The sequence below is a fragment of the Amphiura filiformis genome, chromosome 4 (assembly GCF_039555335.1).
Source record: "Amphiura filiformis chromosome 4, Afil_fr2py, whole genome shotgun sequence".
NCBI classification, from domain to species: Eukaryota; Metazoa; Echinodermata; class Ophiuroidea; order Amphilepidida; family Amphiuridae; genus Amphiura; species Amphiura filiformis.
In genome coordinates, this window is record NC_092631.1 from 45,013,417 (window position 1) to 45,033,269 (window position 19,853).

Below are 19,853 nucleotides of genomic sequence, written 5' to 3' on the forward strand. Positions count from 1 at the left end.
TTGGGTTCAAGAGCCATTAAAGTTTACTTTGTGAACAAAAAGGGAGAAAGCTATTACTTGGCGTGGTTTTATACGTGGCACACATTAAAACACAACATGACCACAATGTTGTGAACAACAATCAGTTTTAAATTGTTCTACATTACAACATGGACACGTTTTTGATCTCGTGAACACGGTGCGTAAAAAGGATGTAAACGAAGGATATTAAAACGGATATAAACATCCAAAAATAATGTAAAAGCTATATTCAACGCACCAACATTTCTCTCACTCTGATATTTAATTGCTGAGAAAACTCGGTTTTAGAGCACAATTAGTCTTTAATATGTTTTTATACGTAAATCAGACCGATAATAAATTCTGTTTCTTTATATTTAAGTAAATTTGTTGTTCCACAAGTCACAATCACACTTTATTTCTCGGTCATAATTGACTGCTTGTGCTCTGGTCTGTTTGATAAAATGCGCATCCACGTTGATGAAAATGGGATTGTGCTTAGTGGATCAATAATATTACTCATTAAATGTTTTATTTTTGTTGGCTTATTGTGTTTCTTTATTTTAGTAATTTTGTGAACGCTCCGTCAGGTAGACATGTGCCGCTGATATAAAAGCGTTTGTTCTAATAATGAAATAAATAAATAAATAAATAAATACATAAATAAATAAATAAATAAATAAATAAATAAATAAATAAATAAATAAATAAATAAATAAATAATAAATAAATAATGATTTCTTTGAATTGAGACCTTTTCGTCACGGTATTGCTTCTTTTTGTCCTATTTTTGTTTTAAAAAGATTTACATTTTCACTGCTTTGACGAGAATGATCACTCATTTTTATGAATGATTGTTTGATATTCCATTAGGTCAGTAGTCGACGCGTTGTCCAGTGCGGCGGTATTGTAATGCTATTTTTCGGGAGCTTTGCTAAATTTGGTGCACTGTTTGTGGCAATTCCGGATCCAATTGTTGGAGGCATGTTCTTTGTTATGTTTGGTGAGTGAAATCGGCTACAATACATAATTATTTTTTAAACTGATTAAAACCAGTATAAGTTTACCTTGAGTCTTATAGAACTGTTTTAATTATTATTAAATCCAACTCGAAATTACTGAAATACAGCGCTGCATGTAAACTTTTTGAAAACGAGCTTCTATCGCCAAAGTGAATGATTTACGTGCGCTCGCCTTTCATATGCAAGTTTAATTACCGCCTTCTGACACCTTGCTATCACAGACTACTATACAGACTATCCATCAACCATGTCAACAGTCGAAGTCCTCGTGGTTTGTATGCTGAGAATTCTCGCATATTCACGAGGGCCGATTGTTCGATCGTGCGTGTCTGGGTGATGCTGAGACTTTGACTGTTTTTTGCATGGAAAATCTAATAATTGTCATCCTCTTCATGTTTTCGTAGGTATGGTGGTAGCGGTTGGTATTTCCAATGTTCAATTTGTCGACCTGAATTCGTCGCGCAACCTGTTTGTTTTAGGTTTCGCCTTGTTTACAGGACTTGCACTACCTTACTGGCTCAAATTGGAGGAGAACAAGAATTTCTTCAATACAGGTATAACACGTATAACGTTATACCAAATAAAGGCCTAAGTGTTGTGATGTGCCCTGAGTAATTTAATTTAATTATTTAACTGAAAGTATGTCATGAGGAATATGAGGCAAGGAGAAATACCTTGGAAGTAATCAAACAAGAGTTTGTGTGTTACAACATGTTTTAGGGGAAACCCCATTAACTACAATAAACAAACTCAATCAGAGTCATTAATATCATAGGGGATTTTCCATATTGCTCAATATTCAGTGCATTGCACCATCGTGGGAAAATCTCTTGGATTGTGAAATGGATAAGATTTGGAAAATCACCCGCAGGAAGTGTTGTAATATGACAGAATGGTCTTTTAATAGATTTTGGGTTTTCTGGTGTATACAAGCTGGAAGCTTGAGATTGAACTTTACAGAATGTCATGAGGGATTGTAAACACTACATGATTGTGTTGGTCGTCATTGTGCTTCAAAAAGAGGTACATTTTTAACCAGTTTACATACCCATTGAGCTATTGGGTATGTAAACTGGTTAGATACTCATTGAGGTATTTTAAATACAGCAACGAAGGAGATTTCGAGTACACAAATGTCCTCTTCCTCATTAAAGGATTTAAGTTTTTCTGTCGAATTTCTGGAGTCTGGTTTATAAATAGCACATCTGTCAAATACAGTGGAGCAGTGTTAAAGAAGCCTGTTTCCTGGAGAAGAGTGATTGGTGAAAGAAGCACCATTTTTGAGAAAGCAGTGAAAGGGGATTTATAGCGTTTGGAGAAAGCAGCGCAAGAAGATAAGTGTTTGGAGAAAGCAACGCCATTTTTGTGTGAGGATTTATATTCGCAAGGATATTTATAGTCCGCGTTACAAAATATGGCTCAGTAGTTCTAGGATTATATTCCTTCACAAGATAATAGGCATATTGCATGACAATAGATACAGTTCACAAGGTTAATCCAGCCTCTTTGTTATGCAATACGCATAATGTATTTTCGGAAGGAATTTCGGTGCAACGCGACATGCGTATTGATTGACTAACTTGATTCTATCGTGAATGTTCATTTGAAAATATTACTACGGGTGATGCATTATTGGTGTTATAGAAACATACCAAAGTTGGGGCGGATTTCAACATCTTCGTGATATACTTCAACCCTTTAAATTTCGTTGAAGCTTATTACCAAATATATATATATATATACAGATGAGCACTTTTCAAATTTGAAGCACACTGTATATTTAACGACTTAATAATGTAAACCGACATCTAAACTTATCATTTGGGATAAGTATGCCTAAATTTAAACAATGCAGGTCTTGTGAAGCTGAACAGTATTAAAACATTATAAATTTTTTTATCTTTTTAAAGGTGTGATGGAGATTGATAACATATTTACCGCGCTGTTAAGTACTAGTATGTTCGTGGGAGGTTTTGTGGGATTTGTTTTGGACAATTCCATCCCAGGTGAGACAAGTGCCAAAAAGGCGCAAGCAAGTCACCTTCCACCAGCATTATCATTGGATGTTTTTTGGCATTTTTCATAGTTGTTTTGGTCACTTCTTTCCCATATCATGTAGTAAGACAAATGAAAGCATGCAATAAGACAAGTAAAAGCATGTTAACTTTAACATTATGCTGAATGTCTAAGTTAATTGCTTCAAATTAACGTAACTTCATAATGTGTATGAGTTTCCAAAAATACCATTAGATCATAACGTACAAGTCATTCAACAAGTATCAATTTATATACATGCTGTTAAAATCAAATTCATTGCAAGAACTTAATAATCGAATGAAGGAGAGGAAAGAAAGAAAGAAAAAAGAAAGAAAGAAAGAAAGAAAGAAAGAAAGAAAGAAAGAAAGAGAAAGAAAGAAAGAAAGAAAGAAAGAAAGAAAGAAAGAAAGAAAGAAAGAAAGAAAGAAAGAAAGAAAGAAAGAAAGAAAGAAAGAAAGAAAGAAAGAAAGAAAAGAAAGAAAGAAAGAAAGAAAGTATTTTAATATAAATGAATTTGTCGATATATTGAAATATTCATTTAGGAACCGATGAGGAACGAGGTATGAAAGAATGGCGTCAACTGTTCGGTAGCAGTGAAGAAGGAGATGAAGTACAGAAACATCTTCTCAAATGTTATGAGTTTCCATTTGGAATGAAATACATCCGAGATGTCAAGTTATTTTCATATTTACCATTTTCACCGACATTCCGAGGATTTAATGGCAGGTGCCCACGTTGTTGTAATTGCTACAAACGTAACACAGGTGCGAGTTATTCCATGCTTATTACTTATAGCCATATTATAACATTTCTGTAAAAATAGATTATTATTTATTTTCCATTAAAATGTTAGCTTTTACTGTCAGATATTTTCCCTTTTAATTTTGAGCCGAACAAGTGAGGTAAAGCATAGAAAATTGGAATTTACTACTAGCTCCCATGCATGTTACTCCCTGCGGTTGTAATACGGTACGATCCTCAGGGTTATTCAAAATCTCAGATTTTGACAAAACTACAACACCTAAAGTCTTGATTTTTGCAGAGTATCTTTATTGACTAAAGTACATTACAATGACGTGTAAAAACCAGAATTTAAAATGTTTTTGAGGGCGTTCTCCTCAGCAAATGTTATAATATGGCTTTAATTGGCTGTTCCGTATTACAATGTGAACCCCAAATAAATGAGTTAATATGTATTGCTGATATTATACCTACTCGTCCTTTTCATTTTCCGCTCATTTTAACAATAAGTATGTTAATTGCTTGACCTTGTACATGACAATATTTTATATAGCATTATTTATTTCTCATTTCTTTCTTTTTAGTGACAATCAACGCTGGAAATGAGTCTGTATGAACGGAGCCGTCATACGTGCATTTATGCCCTGATACTACACACCATAATGTACGATTTCCATAAAATTTTAATTATGTTATTCTTTACTCAAAGTGCTGAAATTATAATAGTAATCAAATGTCAGGAATTGGTTCTGTCCATCTTAAACGGAAATAATAATGTAAAAATTGTAAATTGAAAAACCACTCCATTTGCTATTTTGGGCATTTTAAGTTCTATGGGGGCACTTAATGTCTGAATAATGACATTTTGTCAAAATTGCTCTGCTGTTTCGAACTCACTAACTTTAGATGATTCTATATATTTAGGTATTAGTTGGGAAATGTGGAAACATTACAAATATGCCAAACTTCTTCAACAGTAATCATTCGGTTCAGTAAAATTTAATATTAAGGGCGGAGAAACTCTCTCACTCCATATCAATTTTGTAAGTGCTCTTTAGCAAAGTCATTCATTGAATTTATAACGTATGACAAAACAGGCAAAATAGTAACTTTTTGCACAAGATTTGCAATTTAAAGAGAATTATTGCTCATTGAAATGAAGTTAGTATAGACGAATCCAATTTCACGCATTCCTACACCTCAATGGCAGCCATAGCCGGGTCCCCGTCGAGTCTATTCCACCTAAAATGTGAAATGATGAGGCCTTGGCGGGGATTTTAAACTGCATTCCATCACCCGTGTTATACGTAGACAATAGAATGATGAATGTTTACAACACAAGACAATATAGCATCGATTTTTATGCGGCTTTAATCCACCCAATTGGGCAGTCGCAACACCAGTTTGGTGCCGCGGGGGCCCAGTAATGGCCAGAGGAATTCTGACCATGACTTGGCTCGTTGGATTCGTCTATTATATGAACAATATAAGTGTGCTCTTTCATTTAATGACATAAAATCTGAAAAAATATTGTAAGGATCACTTGAGGTTTTGACTTTTAAACCTACATTTTGGATAGGTCGTTTTCAAGATATTTACCACATTCGCCTTGCTATAAACATTGAATTGCGTCATCTATTGACATGATGAAAAAAGTGTTTTAAGGGAGAAGTGTTCGATATAAAACAATTCTGATTGGATGAAGGAAACACGAGGTTTTGACAACAACCAATCACATATGCCTATTTTCCAGCTAGAAGCTCACACAGCTCTTATGATACAGACTTGACATTTAATATGGAATATTTTTTCGCAAAATTCCAAGTCTGGTCTGTAAGGGGTCTGCATGAACCACACGGGCTAAATATTAATTGGGGTGTGTCGGGAGATCTTGTAAAATAATTGTTTGACAGAAAATGTGCTTTCCATTACTTTACATTATTGTGCTCATAATGTAGTGAATTAGCTTAAAATGGTCGATTTAAGGAGACTGAATTTGATTTTGTGGGGTAAAATTTCTGAATGTGAGCAACCTTATTCTGGTATTAACAAATTTATATAGGTTTGAGGTGATATTTACTGACCCTAAATACCAATAAGTGTTCATCAGAACTGAAATGCACTTGTAATCTACAAGTTTTGAAAGTGTGAGGAGCTTTGAAAAATATTGTTCTTAAAAGTGGTACGCACTCAGACAGTTTGAATGGCCCCCTGGGGCCATTATTAAAAAACTGGTTGTACACTAAGAAACATCATGTTTTCATTGGACAACCAGGAATCCGCGCAGTTGTTTCTGTACCATAAGTTTATAACATTTGACCCCAGGGGGGCATTCAAACTTTCTGAGTACGTACCACGTTTAAGAGCCATATTTTAAGCTCCTCCCATGTTCAAAAAATTGGTACTTTGCAAGTGTATTTCAGCTGTGATGAATGGCAATTGCTGACGAAGTTTAGGAATAACACCTCAGACCCCTATAAATTTGATAATAACAGACAAATGTTGCATAAAGTCCGAAATTGTGTCCCCCACAAAGCTCAAATTCAGCCTCCCCAAATCTGCCATTTTAGGCAAGTTCGCTACATTATGAGCACCAGAATTTAAACTTATGGAAAACTCGTTTTCTACCAAACAATTATTTTACACCAGCTCCGACGTCGCGACACACCGGCCCCGGGCGGTTTATGCAGACTTCGTCCAGACCAGTCGTGGAATTTTGTGAAAAAATATTCCATATTAAATAGTCTGTACTATGCACTCAACCGTGTAATACAGTCAAAGACTGGACTGTGTAGAGACAATCACTGCTTGCTTGGAAGCTCTTGGACGAAATTGTTTGCTCAGCTGTATCGAGATATAAACTGTGCATAGATGGTTTATAAGAGATTCGTTTTTATAGCTAAACCTTTCCATATGTGTCAAGTTACGGTTGCCTGTGTATGCAATATGACACATTAAAGCCATAATGCAGGGGCGTAGCCAGCTTTCTTTGTGGGGCAGGCAAAATAACAATTTTGAGGCAAAGAAGAAAAAATCCCGGTTCCATCATTTGACATAGTACTATCGGACCGGTGGATTATATAAATATACCGATTTTTTTAGAAAGACTAACTCCACATGTAAAGAATTGGAGCTTCCAAAAAGACGATGTGTGCGCGTAGCAAAGCAAACATGTGGCATTTTGCACTATTTTGGCCCATGATAGGTGTGAATTTTGGTGGGAAGGGAAACATGCCCCCCATGCTCTTTTGTCCATTTGCTTTCAAATTCATTGTATTTTTTAGGACAAGGAGCAAGGAACTTTGAATTGAAGTCATAATTAGTTAATGTAAATCGACATAGTTGAGCGGCAAAGAGAGTAGCCTAAATGAGCTTTCATTTATTTGTATAATTAGTGTATAATAAAAGTAAATGCGTTAGCATGGTTAGCGATTAGATGTATTTTAAAGGCTATTAGGCTGTGTCTTTTAGTATTAGTATGATTAGGGGGCTTTCATAACCATTTCATGATAATACGGTTCCCGCATGTAATATTGCTATCTCTATTGAACGATATTAAAAATTACATGTAGATGCATGGTAAATGAAAACAAAATTCGCACATTTTATTATTTATGAGATTTATAAGGTCCAATGATACTTATACTTCAAATATTTGAAAGATCTCTATCGACACACAGCAATTATATCACGAAATGCACCTCTAAACATATTACATGAAGTCTTAGTGTACATTTAGACATTTAGTTAAAACTCCGAATAAATCATATCGTCAGATACGACCGGACAAATGACCAGGACTTTTAAAAGCTCGTCTACGAAGTAAGACTGATCGAGTTGGGAAAATGTATATAGTTTGTGGTAATCAGTCAAACGATGATTTTGCGAAAAGATTCAAGCAAACATTGCGTTACAATGCTTCTGGTAACGTCCTTTCTTCCCCAATTTTCGGTCACTCGAGGGGGAAACCAGGTGGTGGTCGCATTGCATTCTCTAAATTCAGTAAATTTTCATCGTCAACCGTGTAATTGAATGGGATTATTTTGAAATTTTAAAACGCTTGAAATATCACAAACAAATAGGCCTATGTTAATAAATAATATAAATACATGCTAAAACCGTTGGGGTTCGATAATGAACCCCACAAAACTAACCGAGTATATGGAAAATGCCATACGGCCGGGCGGTTTCACAAGTTGCCGGCTCTATCATGCCATTTGCCGCCTGGGGGGAACCTCGGGACAAGCAGGTGCGTAACAAGGGGTGTGGTACATGGGCAAAGTGACCCCAGACGGCTTTACCGGCCGGCTTAGCCAGCTTCATCTACCGGACAAAAATTGACCAGAGTTGCCCTGTGTATCTTCGCTTCAGCCCGTTAAAACCGTCAAAATAGTATAATATTAACAGTTTCGAAGGCACGTATTTCACAACATTTCACCTTGATTTTGGGCTAAAATAATGTAAAACGATTGTCCCAACAAAACAGGCCAAAATTAATAAATTATGACCACTGGGAACATTTTCGATACGCCGCTGGGACGAAAGTCACAAGGCAAGGACGCCACCTGTAATGGAATGCAGGCCTGATAATGGGGGTAGGTTGATAATTCCTCTATCACAATATCGGAAGATCGACAATACATCCAGTGCTTTTTATCGGAATTGATGACCAACATTTACTTTAATTATGGTCAAATAAGTGTGTAAAATGCATAAAAGCGTGGTTTTCTTCAACAAATCCCTTTAAGCCTAAATTATTTATTTATTTGCGACATATTAAGGGGTACTACACCCTGCCCAATTTTCAGTGCAGTAGCAGTAGTCCTTGCCCTATAATATACATATCTTACTTGTCACCAATGCGCTATAATTTTTGAGAAAAACGCAAAAATAAGCAAAACATTTGCTAGGGGTATAGTACCCGCTTAATAGAGGGGAGTCCAGATAAGTGAATAAAGCACTGCTTAATCATGATAATTAGTGTCAAGAAATAACATTTTCGGCGCTTCGCGCTTATTCCAATTGTAAAGCACCATTGATCGTGGTTTGGTAGTGTTCAATCCTGTAAGTCTACCATACTGAGTTATGAGAGATCGAGTAATTTATAATTATGTCAAGCATAGACTCAAATCATAATTTTTCAAATAATAAATTTGTAATTGTTAACTTTTTGCTTTTTGTACCACCCTTAGTCTCAGTACTTTATCTACAGCATTTCCAATAACAAATTGTGGTGACCGTGACGAGTTGTGATATAGTGATTGAGTGAGCTGTAGCGTTTCCAAGAAGTGCAGATGGATGTTACACTTACACTATACAAACTATGACAGACAGCACACCAGCCAGCTCACATTCACCGTTGTTGACTGAGAGTATTGGCTTGCTGTCTTACATCTGTCATCTTTAGGGTTCGTGTTCTGAATTCAATATGCAATACTTATTTTGGGAAATTATATTATATATATTTCCAAAAATAAGTATTGTATATTGAATTATAATTATTTATGATACAAGTATTAGTTTGAACCCTAATAAAATACAATAGCGTTTCCATGGAGAGTGGTTATGATATTGTTGGATTAAAAACACTTGATGTTTCAGAACTTTAATTAGACAATACTAACTGCGCACCATCTATTTTGAGGCCGTTGTGGGAAATTGGAGGGTTTTGTTTAATAGGGCCGAGGTATTTTTCCGAGGGCGCGATAATGAACTCAAAATAGATGGGGCAAAGTTATTATTGTCATTCATTACCGACTACCGTTGTATCTGATCAAAATGACATTTTAAGTTAATTTATGCTATGAAACGCTGTTAAGTTTTAATTATTATTAAACCTACCCTGCAAAAAATCGACTAGGCGAACTTGACATTAGTGCCGACAACCAGAGCTACCAATCACAGAAGCGCAACGGCATCGCGTGTGCGTGTGCGTTGCCGTAACACTTAGCGTATACATGCACAATGACCTCAAAATAGATGGTGCGCAGTTATTATTGTCTAATTATTGTATCATTGTTTTTATAAATTACATTTAGGCATTATTTTGTCATATCCCTTAAAATCGGCAAGAATCCGTATGCACAATATTCCTATCTACAAATAAAACAAGGATAGATGCCAGGGATAGATGACAGAGCCAAACCAATTATTTTTCAATAATTCATGATCACCGTCATTTATTAGCAGTTACTGACAGGTATCAAGGGTCACTCTGAGTGTTGTAATATAACCTTTGGTAAAAAACACAACATCCATCAATGATAATGTTATGGTATCGACGGTATTTTGTGGATGGCTGTTTTAATTTCGGAACTTAATATAATGGTATCCATTACCTCATTTTTGTTAATGGTACATAATGGTTACAGATTCGGTATAAGAATGATTGAACGATTAATTACAAGACAGATTTATATATTTTGTCGGGTAATTATCCAGCAGTGTGTATGCAGCTTGTGAACAACATTTTGGAAATACAAAAGTACGAGTTAAACGTTGCACATACAGATGTACATATTCAATCAACGCCAGAGACTTGATATGTGTTGAGACAGTCTTATATGACAAATATAAGATGCAACTGAAACAACATGAGTTAAGAGACTTCAATGGATTATTCTGGATCGCTTTACCATGTTATTCAGATACACGCAACTGTAGTATGTGTTTCACACAGCCCAGGAATACCGTGAGATAATAATATTCTCAATAATGTGAGGAGCTATCTTAAGAACAACTGTGACCAATTATTACTAGGCATGTTTGTACTCGTTTGAATGTAGCTAACTCGTAGATATCAAATATGGATATATTGGTGTCAAGTACTGAAATTTTTAACATACGTATATTCTAAAATTGTGAACGTGGACACATCAGGCATCTGTGTTAGCATAGTTAGTGAACAGAATGGGTTATGCTATCCAGTGTCTGCATAACCTACGGTCATGTACGTGGATGTCAATACAGCCTTTTACTAGATACGATATATCATAACAGGACATGATTTGTATTTTTTATGTTGATTGTTGAATCGATGTGATAAAACTCAATGATAAGAAAACACCTACGTTGTTGGAACGACTTTAGATTCTACATCAATGCTGAGAATTGTTTTTCAGCACGCTTAATCTGGATACCAAGTTTGGAAGATGAAACGGTATTGGCGAATAGTTCTTCTATTTAGTGCATCAGCTGTGTATCTTTCAGTAGGAGCTGGTATATTTACGTTGATTGAGGGACCGCATGAGCTTCAAACCAGGCAACGACTAACACAAACTATACGTAGTTTTCTAGAGGAAAATCCAACTCTAACCACGGAAAGTCTCGCCAAATTCTTAAAAGAGGTAAATATAAAACTGAACATGATTAAGTGTCGATGAACACGCGTTGTAACAAAAGTTTAAAAAAAAATGAATTAATCATTCTGTAAAATACAACGATTGATAGAATAATTGTTTGCTTACCAATAACATTTGATTGTATTGTGATATTTACGATTTTGTCCAGAGCTGATATTGTTTGACAGGTAAGAAGCATTGTATTTTCAATGTCTTAAGGGTACACGAGGTACTGTTGGTCAAAGCGGCCAAGAACTCGATTTTCATATCTAAATAATTATATTATTGAAAAATAACACTTTGATGTTTAGCAAAGTTCATTCTACAAATAATATAGTTTGAAAACTTGCTTGATTTATTGTTGTTATTGAATTGTTCTACACGTTTGCTACGAAATGATAAAAGCAATTGTTTTGCCAAAGCTCGCTACCATTCGCAAGATGCTGTGAACTATCAAATCACAACAGTTTAAAATAGTTGCTAACTTCTCAAAAGACAAAAGCGTGTTATATTTTGGTAATAAATTGACTGTGCATACTCCAATGTTTATGTCAGGTACATTGTAAGATTAAATTAAGCGGAATAGCCATATAACATAATGAGCCTCTAATTAGGCTCTTTAGTCTAGCAGAATATAAATGGTATTACTATATAGATTTGTTTATCACGTATCGTTGGTTGTAAGAATATTGTGAAGGTAACATGGTGATAAGCTATATGCAATTTAACATAAGTTACACCATTGCATCAATACAATCCCTATGGGATACAAAAATATTATAAAACCAAACATACACGTATTTAGTTCTGTTAATGTGCATACCTTAATTGAAATAAACATCTCAAAAAAAAGTAACTAACCCCCCTTAAATAATGGTCATTATTCAAAAGGGGGCTATTGTAATACAAATCTGTAAAATGCGTTGGAAGCAGAATTTATATCTGCGCATTTTGACACCTCATTTGATACGATAGCTCAGAAAACAATAAAACACCGGTCAATTTAATGTAGTGAGGTCCATATTTGAAAGCTGCACTTACATACAATACAAGAACACTCAGATATCATTACACAGATTTCCTTCCATTACACTGAATACAAAATCAATACAATTTACTGCAACTTTCAAATCTTGGATTACATTGATTTAAATGTCAATATTTAGTCAATTGCTACAAATAAGGTGTCAAAATGTGCAGAAATAAATTCTGCTTCCAACGCATTTGACAGATTTGTAATACAAATCACCCGTTTCTGAATATTGGTCATAATTTAAGGGGGATTAGTTACTTTTTTTGAGATGTTTATATTTTCCTTATTTGCAGATAATGCACGCGTCCGGTGAAGGTGTTCGTTTGAATTTAGATGAAGACGAAGAAAGCACAAACATCTTGGGGTTGACGAATTCCACAATACACCTGGGGTTGACGAATTGGGATTGGCCAAATGCATTCTTTTTCACAACTACTGTTGTAACTACAATTGGTAAGTTTTTGAATTTACGACCTTTATCAAAATGCTGTTATTATGTGAAAAATGGGTTTAGCACACTCTGTTAAATTTACGGTACAAACGTTATCATATTCATATTTCATAGTCATAGGTTAGAACATTAATGACAGGCGTTATTAATTATGTCATCTATAAGATATAAGATAATACTGTCAGTTAACATATTAGTTGTTGCGGAGCAATACACACGACGAAAAGCTGATTAAATATCAGGGTCTATCATGCGATTTAATTTATTCTGTCTTATCGCCTAAATTTAGGAAAACGAATACAGATACTGAAATTTAAAAAAAACATGACATGTCAATATATTCAGAGTTGAAAGCAACACCCGTTCAATTTGACGTCCAATTTATGAAAATAGCCATTAAATATAACATCACTAACGTGCTTCATCGCCGTGTAAGTTGTTTTTGTGCGATAGTGCATGACCATAGTGCCATCAGTTGCATTTATCATGGAAATTATGCTATGGGGGGTTTTCTTTTCGACATAAATGATTATGCAGAGACGCGTTTATTAGGTTCCAGCGGCCATGGTAAAAGATTGGATTTGTTGCCGTCTGCACGGTCTGCATCATTTTGATAACACTGACATATCCTAATGAAATAAAGCAATTACCAGTCACATTCAAAATTGTTGTTATTAAATTTCAATTACCAAACAAAGCATGTAGAATATTTCAGGTCATAGTTGTACCTGGTTGTACCCGCGTTACACCTATTGTAATGTTTTGTAATGTTGTTGGCAAAATCTTGACATATAGTTAATAGTATAATTATTTAATCTAAATTTTGCGTAATTACATGTACTGTGTTTTCGATTGCGCGTGTTGGTACAAAAGTATGATCTGAAAGGATCCATTAATCTAATTTAACTATAGATGCGATGCGCATATGTTTTCTTGTACAATGCTATTTGGGTCTTCATAAAAAAAAAAAAGGACAAACAAACAAACAAACAAACAAACAAAAAGCAACAGTAATTAACAACAATAAAACATATCAATTTGTAAGCGCTCTTTAGCAAAGTCATAGTTCATTGAATTTACAACCGTATGACAAAATAGGTGAAAATAATAACTTTTTAGACAAGATTTGCAACTTAGTATATGGACAATATAAGTGCTCTTTTTTAATGACATAAAATTTGAAAAATATTGTAAGGAACACTTGAGGTTTTGACTTTTAAAACCTACATTTTGGTGCTGGGATAGGTCGTTTTCAACAGCTTAAACACTTTCGATTTGCTAAAACATTGAATTGCGTTATCTGTTGACCTTAATGGGGAAAACTGTTTAGGGGAAGTGTTAGCTTTCGCTTGATATAAACAAATCTGATTGGATGAAGGGAACACTTGAGGTTTCGACAAAACCCAATCACAGAGACATGTTTTCCAGCTAGAAGCTCACACAGCTCTTATGATGCTATGCACTCAACCGTGTAGTGTAATCGAAGACTGTGTAGAGACAATTCACTGCTTGGACGAAAATGTGTGCTCAGGTGTATCGAGGTGGATACTGTGCGTAGGTGGTTTATCATGTTTATAAGAGAATCGTTTTTGTATACAAACCTTTCCATATGCTGATGCCGATGCATTAACTACTATTATATACTTCATTAATATATTCTTGTTCATTGATTGGTTAAAAGTGGATCACATGATCAAAAATAGTTCTACCATCAGTACTCCTATCCGTAAATAGTACCTTTAAGCCGTAAATAGTATTTGTAATGTCCCGGATGAGCCGTAAATAGTACCTCCAAGCCGTAAATAGTACTTTTGACCATGCCTTCCGCGTGCGCGCATTTGATGCGACGGAACAGTTCACGCATGCGAAACTGCCATAGCGTGATTTCACGCTGCTGTTATTGGTCAGCCCGATTTTAGGCTCTTCGATTTTTTTTGAAGGGCAAAATATAGGTTGTGCTTAAATTGGTCGTGCTGTTCACTCAGGATAGAAGCTGGAGAGTCAAAACGTCAAATGATTTTCTTTTAACCAATCAATGAACAAAGAACATATTAATGAAGTATATAAAACAAATATATACTGCCTTTATTCGAAGTTCTGGTTAAAACTGTGGTCCCTCATTGAGATCAATTAATACTATTTTAGTACTATTGATCTCACCTCGGGCCCATAGTTTTAACCAGAACCTCGCATGGCAGTATATATTTGTATACTAAGAGACATAATAGACTTGTCTGATTTTGTCGTCGCGTCGTTTATCTAAGAATCGATACTTTTGGAGTAACCTTTGTTTTTGTACAATATTACACTCCGGGATTACACTAGTATAATAATAACACTGAAGTTAGGACGCGATCAATAATGCTTAATTCTGTTACCCATTTTGGGCAATGCTCTTTAATCTTTCCCAATGTTCTAATGTAATATTGAACCTATAAGGTAGTTAAGTGAAAAATAAATAATTGTCTAATATACTTTATATCGCTTTTCTTCTTTTTCACGTATGAATATAGGATATGGGAATATGACGCCGTCAACAAACCTAGGTCGGTCCATGTGTATCTGGTTTGCTTTCATCGGTATTCCGCTCATGGCATGGCTACTCGCTGAAGTCGGCATTCAATGTAAGAAACGTGGAAAGCTACTGGCAATGAAACTTGACCAATGTTTGGAAAGGTGTGTGAGAACGTCAAGAATGCGGAAAATTCTAAACATTATCTTAATAGGAAGCATGGCGTATACATTAATAGTGTTAATACCAGCAGGTCTTTATAGTTATTCACAAGGATGGTGCTATACCACTGCCCATTACTATTGCTTTATTACTTTAAGTACTATTGGTTTTGGTGATGTTGTGCCTACACATCAGAATAAGAAAAGTAGATATTATAGACTATTAACTTCTTTGTATCTGGTATACGGATTAGCTGTTGTAGCTATTGTATTTAACGTAGTTCAACAGATACAAAGGAAGCAAGCAACTAAGATCCTACAATACTGTACATCTATAGGAAGCACAAAGATCGAGATGGATTCCAAGAATGTAGGAAACTCCAGTGAAATTAGCTTGCAGAATTCTGCACTTATTACCGATACTGATAGTATAAAACGCGCCTTTGCATTGGACGATGCATCATATGATTCACCTGTGCGACAAATAGCAGAGACGATCCCCTCCAAAGCAGCAACAAATACCAAAGATAATAAGGATCATGAAAGGAGTAATTCGTGGGATAGAAAGGCACAAGCATTGCCTGGATTTGGGATCATTTTATATGAGACAGCAATATAAATATACTATATATTTGTCAGGCAATAACGTATAAACGATTATAACACAACAAAACGTTCTCTTCATATTGATAACAGGAATATTTTATTCTGATTACCTGGTACTTTATGTTACGGGACATATCTACTCGTGCAGTGAACAAAACGGAATAACATAAATGAACGCGTGACTGTAGGACACGGTATAAATCCGTGTTATTTTGAAATGATGAAAAGAGAATGCGATGTCCACCAATCAAATGATGTTACAAAAGACTGGCTGTGGAAATTTGTCGATGACCAAATAAAAGTTGCAAAATGTTTGAGAGATAAATGATGTGAGCCCGGGGGCCACTCGCATACCAAAGTGGTACGCATGCTCGTCCCCCAAAACGTCGAAAACGGGTTGATTTTTGGCCTTGTGGCGGCGTCAACGTTTTTAGAAAAAAGGGTGCTTTTTAGGTAAAGTTTCGCCATTTAGGGTCCATTTTTGAGGTGCTGGGACGAGCATGCATACCACTTTGGTATGCGAGTGACTCCTCCGGGGATGTGTCTTAATGATTTCCCAGCCAGCAGAAGGCCTTTTACCAACGGATTTTAGCGGTAACCAAGAAATCTTGATATCTTTAAAATAAGAACATTTGGCCTTGCCCGAGATAATCGTGGTAATTGTAATTCTTTGAATAATCGGAAAGGCACAATCCTGTAAATCAATTAAGCTGCAAGTAGATACGTGTGAAAGTATGCAGCGGCATTGCATTAAAGTAACCCAGTGAATAACGAATACTTTCAACTTCCAAGTATTCGTTATTTAATATAAACTCAACCCAGAAAGTATCGAAACGATTATAGATGGTCAGATATATCGGGAACTGAAATATATAGCAAAAACTTATTTAATGTATATAAAGCGCAGCTTTCTCCTGCGCATTTTGATACCTCTTTGTTGCTCTACGATATCATTTGGTCGAGTTATAGGCGCTTGAGTGGCTTCACACACGTGTACACCCCCCCCCACACACACACACACACCCACACCAAATCAAGACAAAAGACACCGATGTGCTCTGTTTACTTAACCATAAACTTTACTTTATTTTAATACTTATCTCTGACTTATCTCATGAACTCTTTCTGCTGACATCTCAATACTTGGTATGCCTACCATCACTGTCTTACACTGCCTGGATTCGTCGTTACATGTTCTGAACAACGCATTTGGCTTGAATAGGAGTTAAGTGCAATCAAAATGCGCAGGAGAAAACTGCGCTTTATATACATTAAATAAGTTTTTGCTATATATTTCAGTTCCCGATATATCTGACCATCTATAATCGTTTCGATACTTTCTGGGTTGAGTTTATTCCAATCATGTATATCTTCCAACGAATATTGATTGACAAAAACAAATATTCGACGTCGAATTCTTTCCTTTTTTCATTCGTTACATGAAAAACGAATGACTTGAAACAGACTGAAAAACGAATAAATCTTGCATCGAATATTCGGCGTCAATATTAGCAGTATCAATCGGACTTTAAGTATGTTGGTGTATTTTTGAGTATGGACCATTTGCAGTTTCTCGTATTGCACAATGTATCCCTTTCTGTTATATTTTCCAATGTCCTTTTGCAATGTCCGTCTGACTACTCTTCCTGATTATCCACACGTAAACAGAGATATACTTTGATCAGCTCGTAATCGGCGGGCCTTTTAACATCGCGGATTAATATCAATATGTTTTATATTGAGAATTGTCTTGTGACATCTCGCCAGAAGCATCACGAATTTATTAATTCATGTCATATATTTTGTCTACTTTCTTTAACTCGCAAAATATAGAGCAGATAGGTCAACTATACAGCTCAACTGATCATACTTTTCCTACATTCGACCTTGCATGATTTTTGAGTTGACACAGTCATGAAAATAACTATAGATACTTGACAGACCATTAGTAGCCCAGTTCTGAACCTTTTCATTGATCATTCATAACAATAGGTATCTGATGGATCACTGAAGATAAGAAGGGATTATAATATATCCGTAACCTTGATATTATAGTACATCTCGAGGAAAAAGTGCAATGGACATGTTTTCATTTTATGTTTGAAATATCCCGCGCATGAAAATTGAGTATTTAACCCAAAATGGAAAATTTATTGGAAATCTGTTTAACAGATTTTTTGACATCTTTTTCTGCACTGTATTATACCTAAATTAAGAAATTTGATAAATATTCAAAGAAAATATAGGTCATCCAAAAAATTTTGATTTTTACACAAATCTGTTTTAACAGATTCATTCATCAAGTCATAACAAACGGCCTACATGCTTAATTTCTAATAAAATATTGAAATTGTGAAAAATATAGGTATTTATTGATTTTCATGTTTTTTCTTGCAAATATGCTAATAATATGCAAATTATGAAATTGCAAAATAAAGTTTCTACATAGCATACATCTTTCAAGTGTGATGTTCAAAATGACAGACATCAAAAAGATATTCGATGAAATGTAAAGGTGTAGTAACAATTTTGGCATGGACTGTCTGGTTAGGAAAAGTACGGTAAGTTGAGCTGTAGCACTCTTAATGTGGGTCTACTTTTCGGCGTAGTGGTAAAAGCCTAATATACATTTCCCGCCGATTACGAGCTGATCAAAGTATAGGTCACGAGTGCTTCATGCTACGCCGTTTTTTGACTGATTTGATGATTCAATTATTAGAAAAGCATAATGCTTGATACTATATTGTTTAATCATGGTATTAGACTTAGGGGTAACATTTAATAGTATTTTAGTGAAAGATTTTCGATTTTGACAGGCTTGAACTTGCCCCATGAAGTTCTTTGGGAGTCACCTCTTTAGTAATATTGTTCGCTGATAAAAGACTTTTCCCAACTTTCTAAAACACATCATACGGGACTATAGCATAGTTTTTTCAGAATGTCCGTTTTGATTGCACCTTTTCACTTCCAACTGCATTTTTTTAATCAACGCGTGAATATATCCATGGATTGATTCCGCATGTCACAAAAGAATTATCGATGATTTCTGCTGGTTGTTTTCGATATAAATTACTGATTTGGACATTTGGCAGTCGGAAGTGAAAACGGTGAAATTAAAACTGAAATTCTGACATAACTATATTAATTATATAAACCGGTACGATGTGGCTTATAGAGTTGGGAAGCAATGCTTCTTTATCTTTAGCTCTTTAGCGAACTACAGTTGAATGCGCACCCCCCAAGTATAGGACAATATTAATATTGGTTTTAATAATTTGCAATAAAATTTGTATTATATCGCAAATTTCAAAACTTATTTGATGTATCTAATGTGCTCTCAAGTCCCACAACAAATTCTGTGCACACGTTTCTATCCGATTCGTTAAGATCGCTATACACAAGTTCATATCAATAAATATATTGTTATTAAATTAAATTTTATAAAAAGAAAATGTTGTCCAAAGTCATTTTAAGGTCATCAGAGATAATTTCAAGGTCACGGCTGGACTTCGTGGTCTTACAAGACCACAGCACATCTAGTTTCTTTTTCTCTTAATACGTATGAATATCGGATATGAGAATATCATCAAACCTATGTCCAGGGGCGTAGCCAGCTTTCTTGGTCAGGGTTGGCAAAATAAATTTCGGGGGCATAGGCAAAACATGGAGTTGCATATCATACAATACATATGCCGGTTTTGTTTATGAAAAAGACTCTTCGAGCTTCCCAAAAGGCTTAATTGGGGTAATGTTGCAATTCCTTTGCCCTCCAGATTTTCTCAGATTTATTGTCAGAGGGACACTTTTTCCTTTTTATTAGGGGCACTATGCTCTCCCTAACACCCCCCCGCTGGCTACGCTACTGGATTACACTAACGCGCCTTTGCATTGGACGATGCATCATGATCCGGGTGTATGATTCGCCTGTACTGTGCGAAAAATAGCAGAGA

The 19,853-nt window shown here is 35.3% G+C and overlaps 2 protein-coding genes across 2 annotated transcripts; both read left to right on the plus strand.

Moving 5' to 3' along the window:
* The first annotated feature begins 883 nt into the window (after positions 1 to 883).
* On the plus strand, positions 884 to 4,559 carry LOC140149842 (solute carrier family 23 member 2-like). Its single transcript, XM_072171873.1, has 5 exons — positions 884 to 1,003; positions 1,427 to 1,576; positions 2,933 to 3,028; positions 3,602 to 3,823; positions 4,385 to 4,559. The coding sequence occupies exons 1-5, from the start codon at positions 913 to 915 to the stop codon at positions 4,414 to 4,416; spliced, it is 591 nt and encodes a 196-aa protein (XP_072027974.1). The 5' UTR covers positions 884 to 912; the 3' UTR covers positions 4,417 to 4,559.
* A 5,394-nt stretch (positions 4,560 to 9,953) lies between these two features.
* On the plus strand, positions 9,954 to 16,364 carry LOC140150923 (potassium channel, subfamily K, member 16-like). Its single transcript, XM_072173078.1, has 3 exons — positions 9,954 to 11,146; positions 12,467 to 12,626; positions 15,138 to 16,364. Exons 1-3 carry the CDS (start codon positions 10,952 to 10,954, stop codon positions 15,914 to 15,916), a joined length of 1,134 nt encoding a protein of 377 aa, XP_072029179.1. The 5' UTR covers positions 9,954 to 10,951; the 3' UTR covers positions 15,917 to 16,364.
* Positions 16,365 to 19,853: the final 3,489 nt, after the last annotated feature.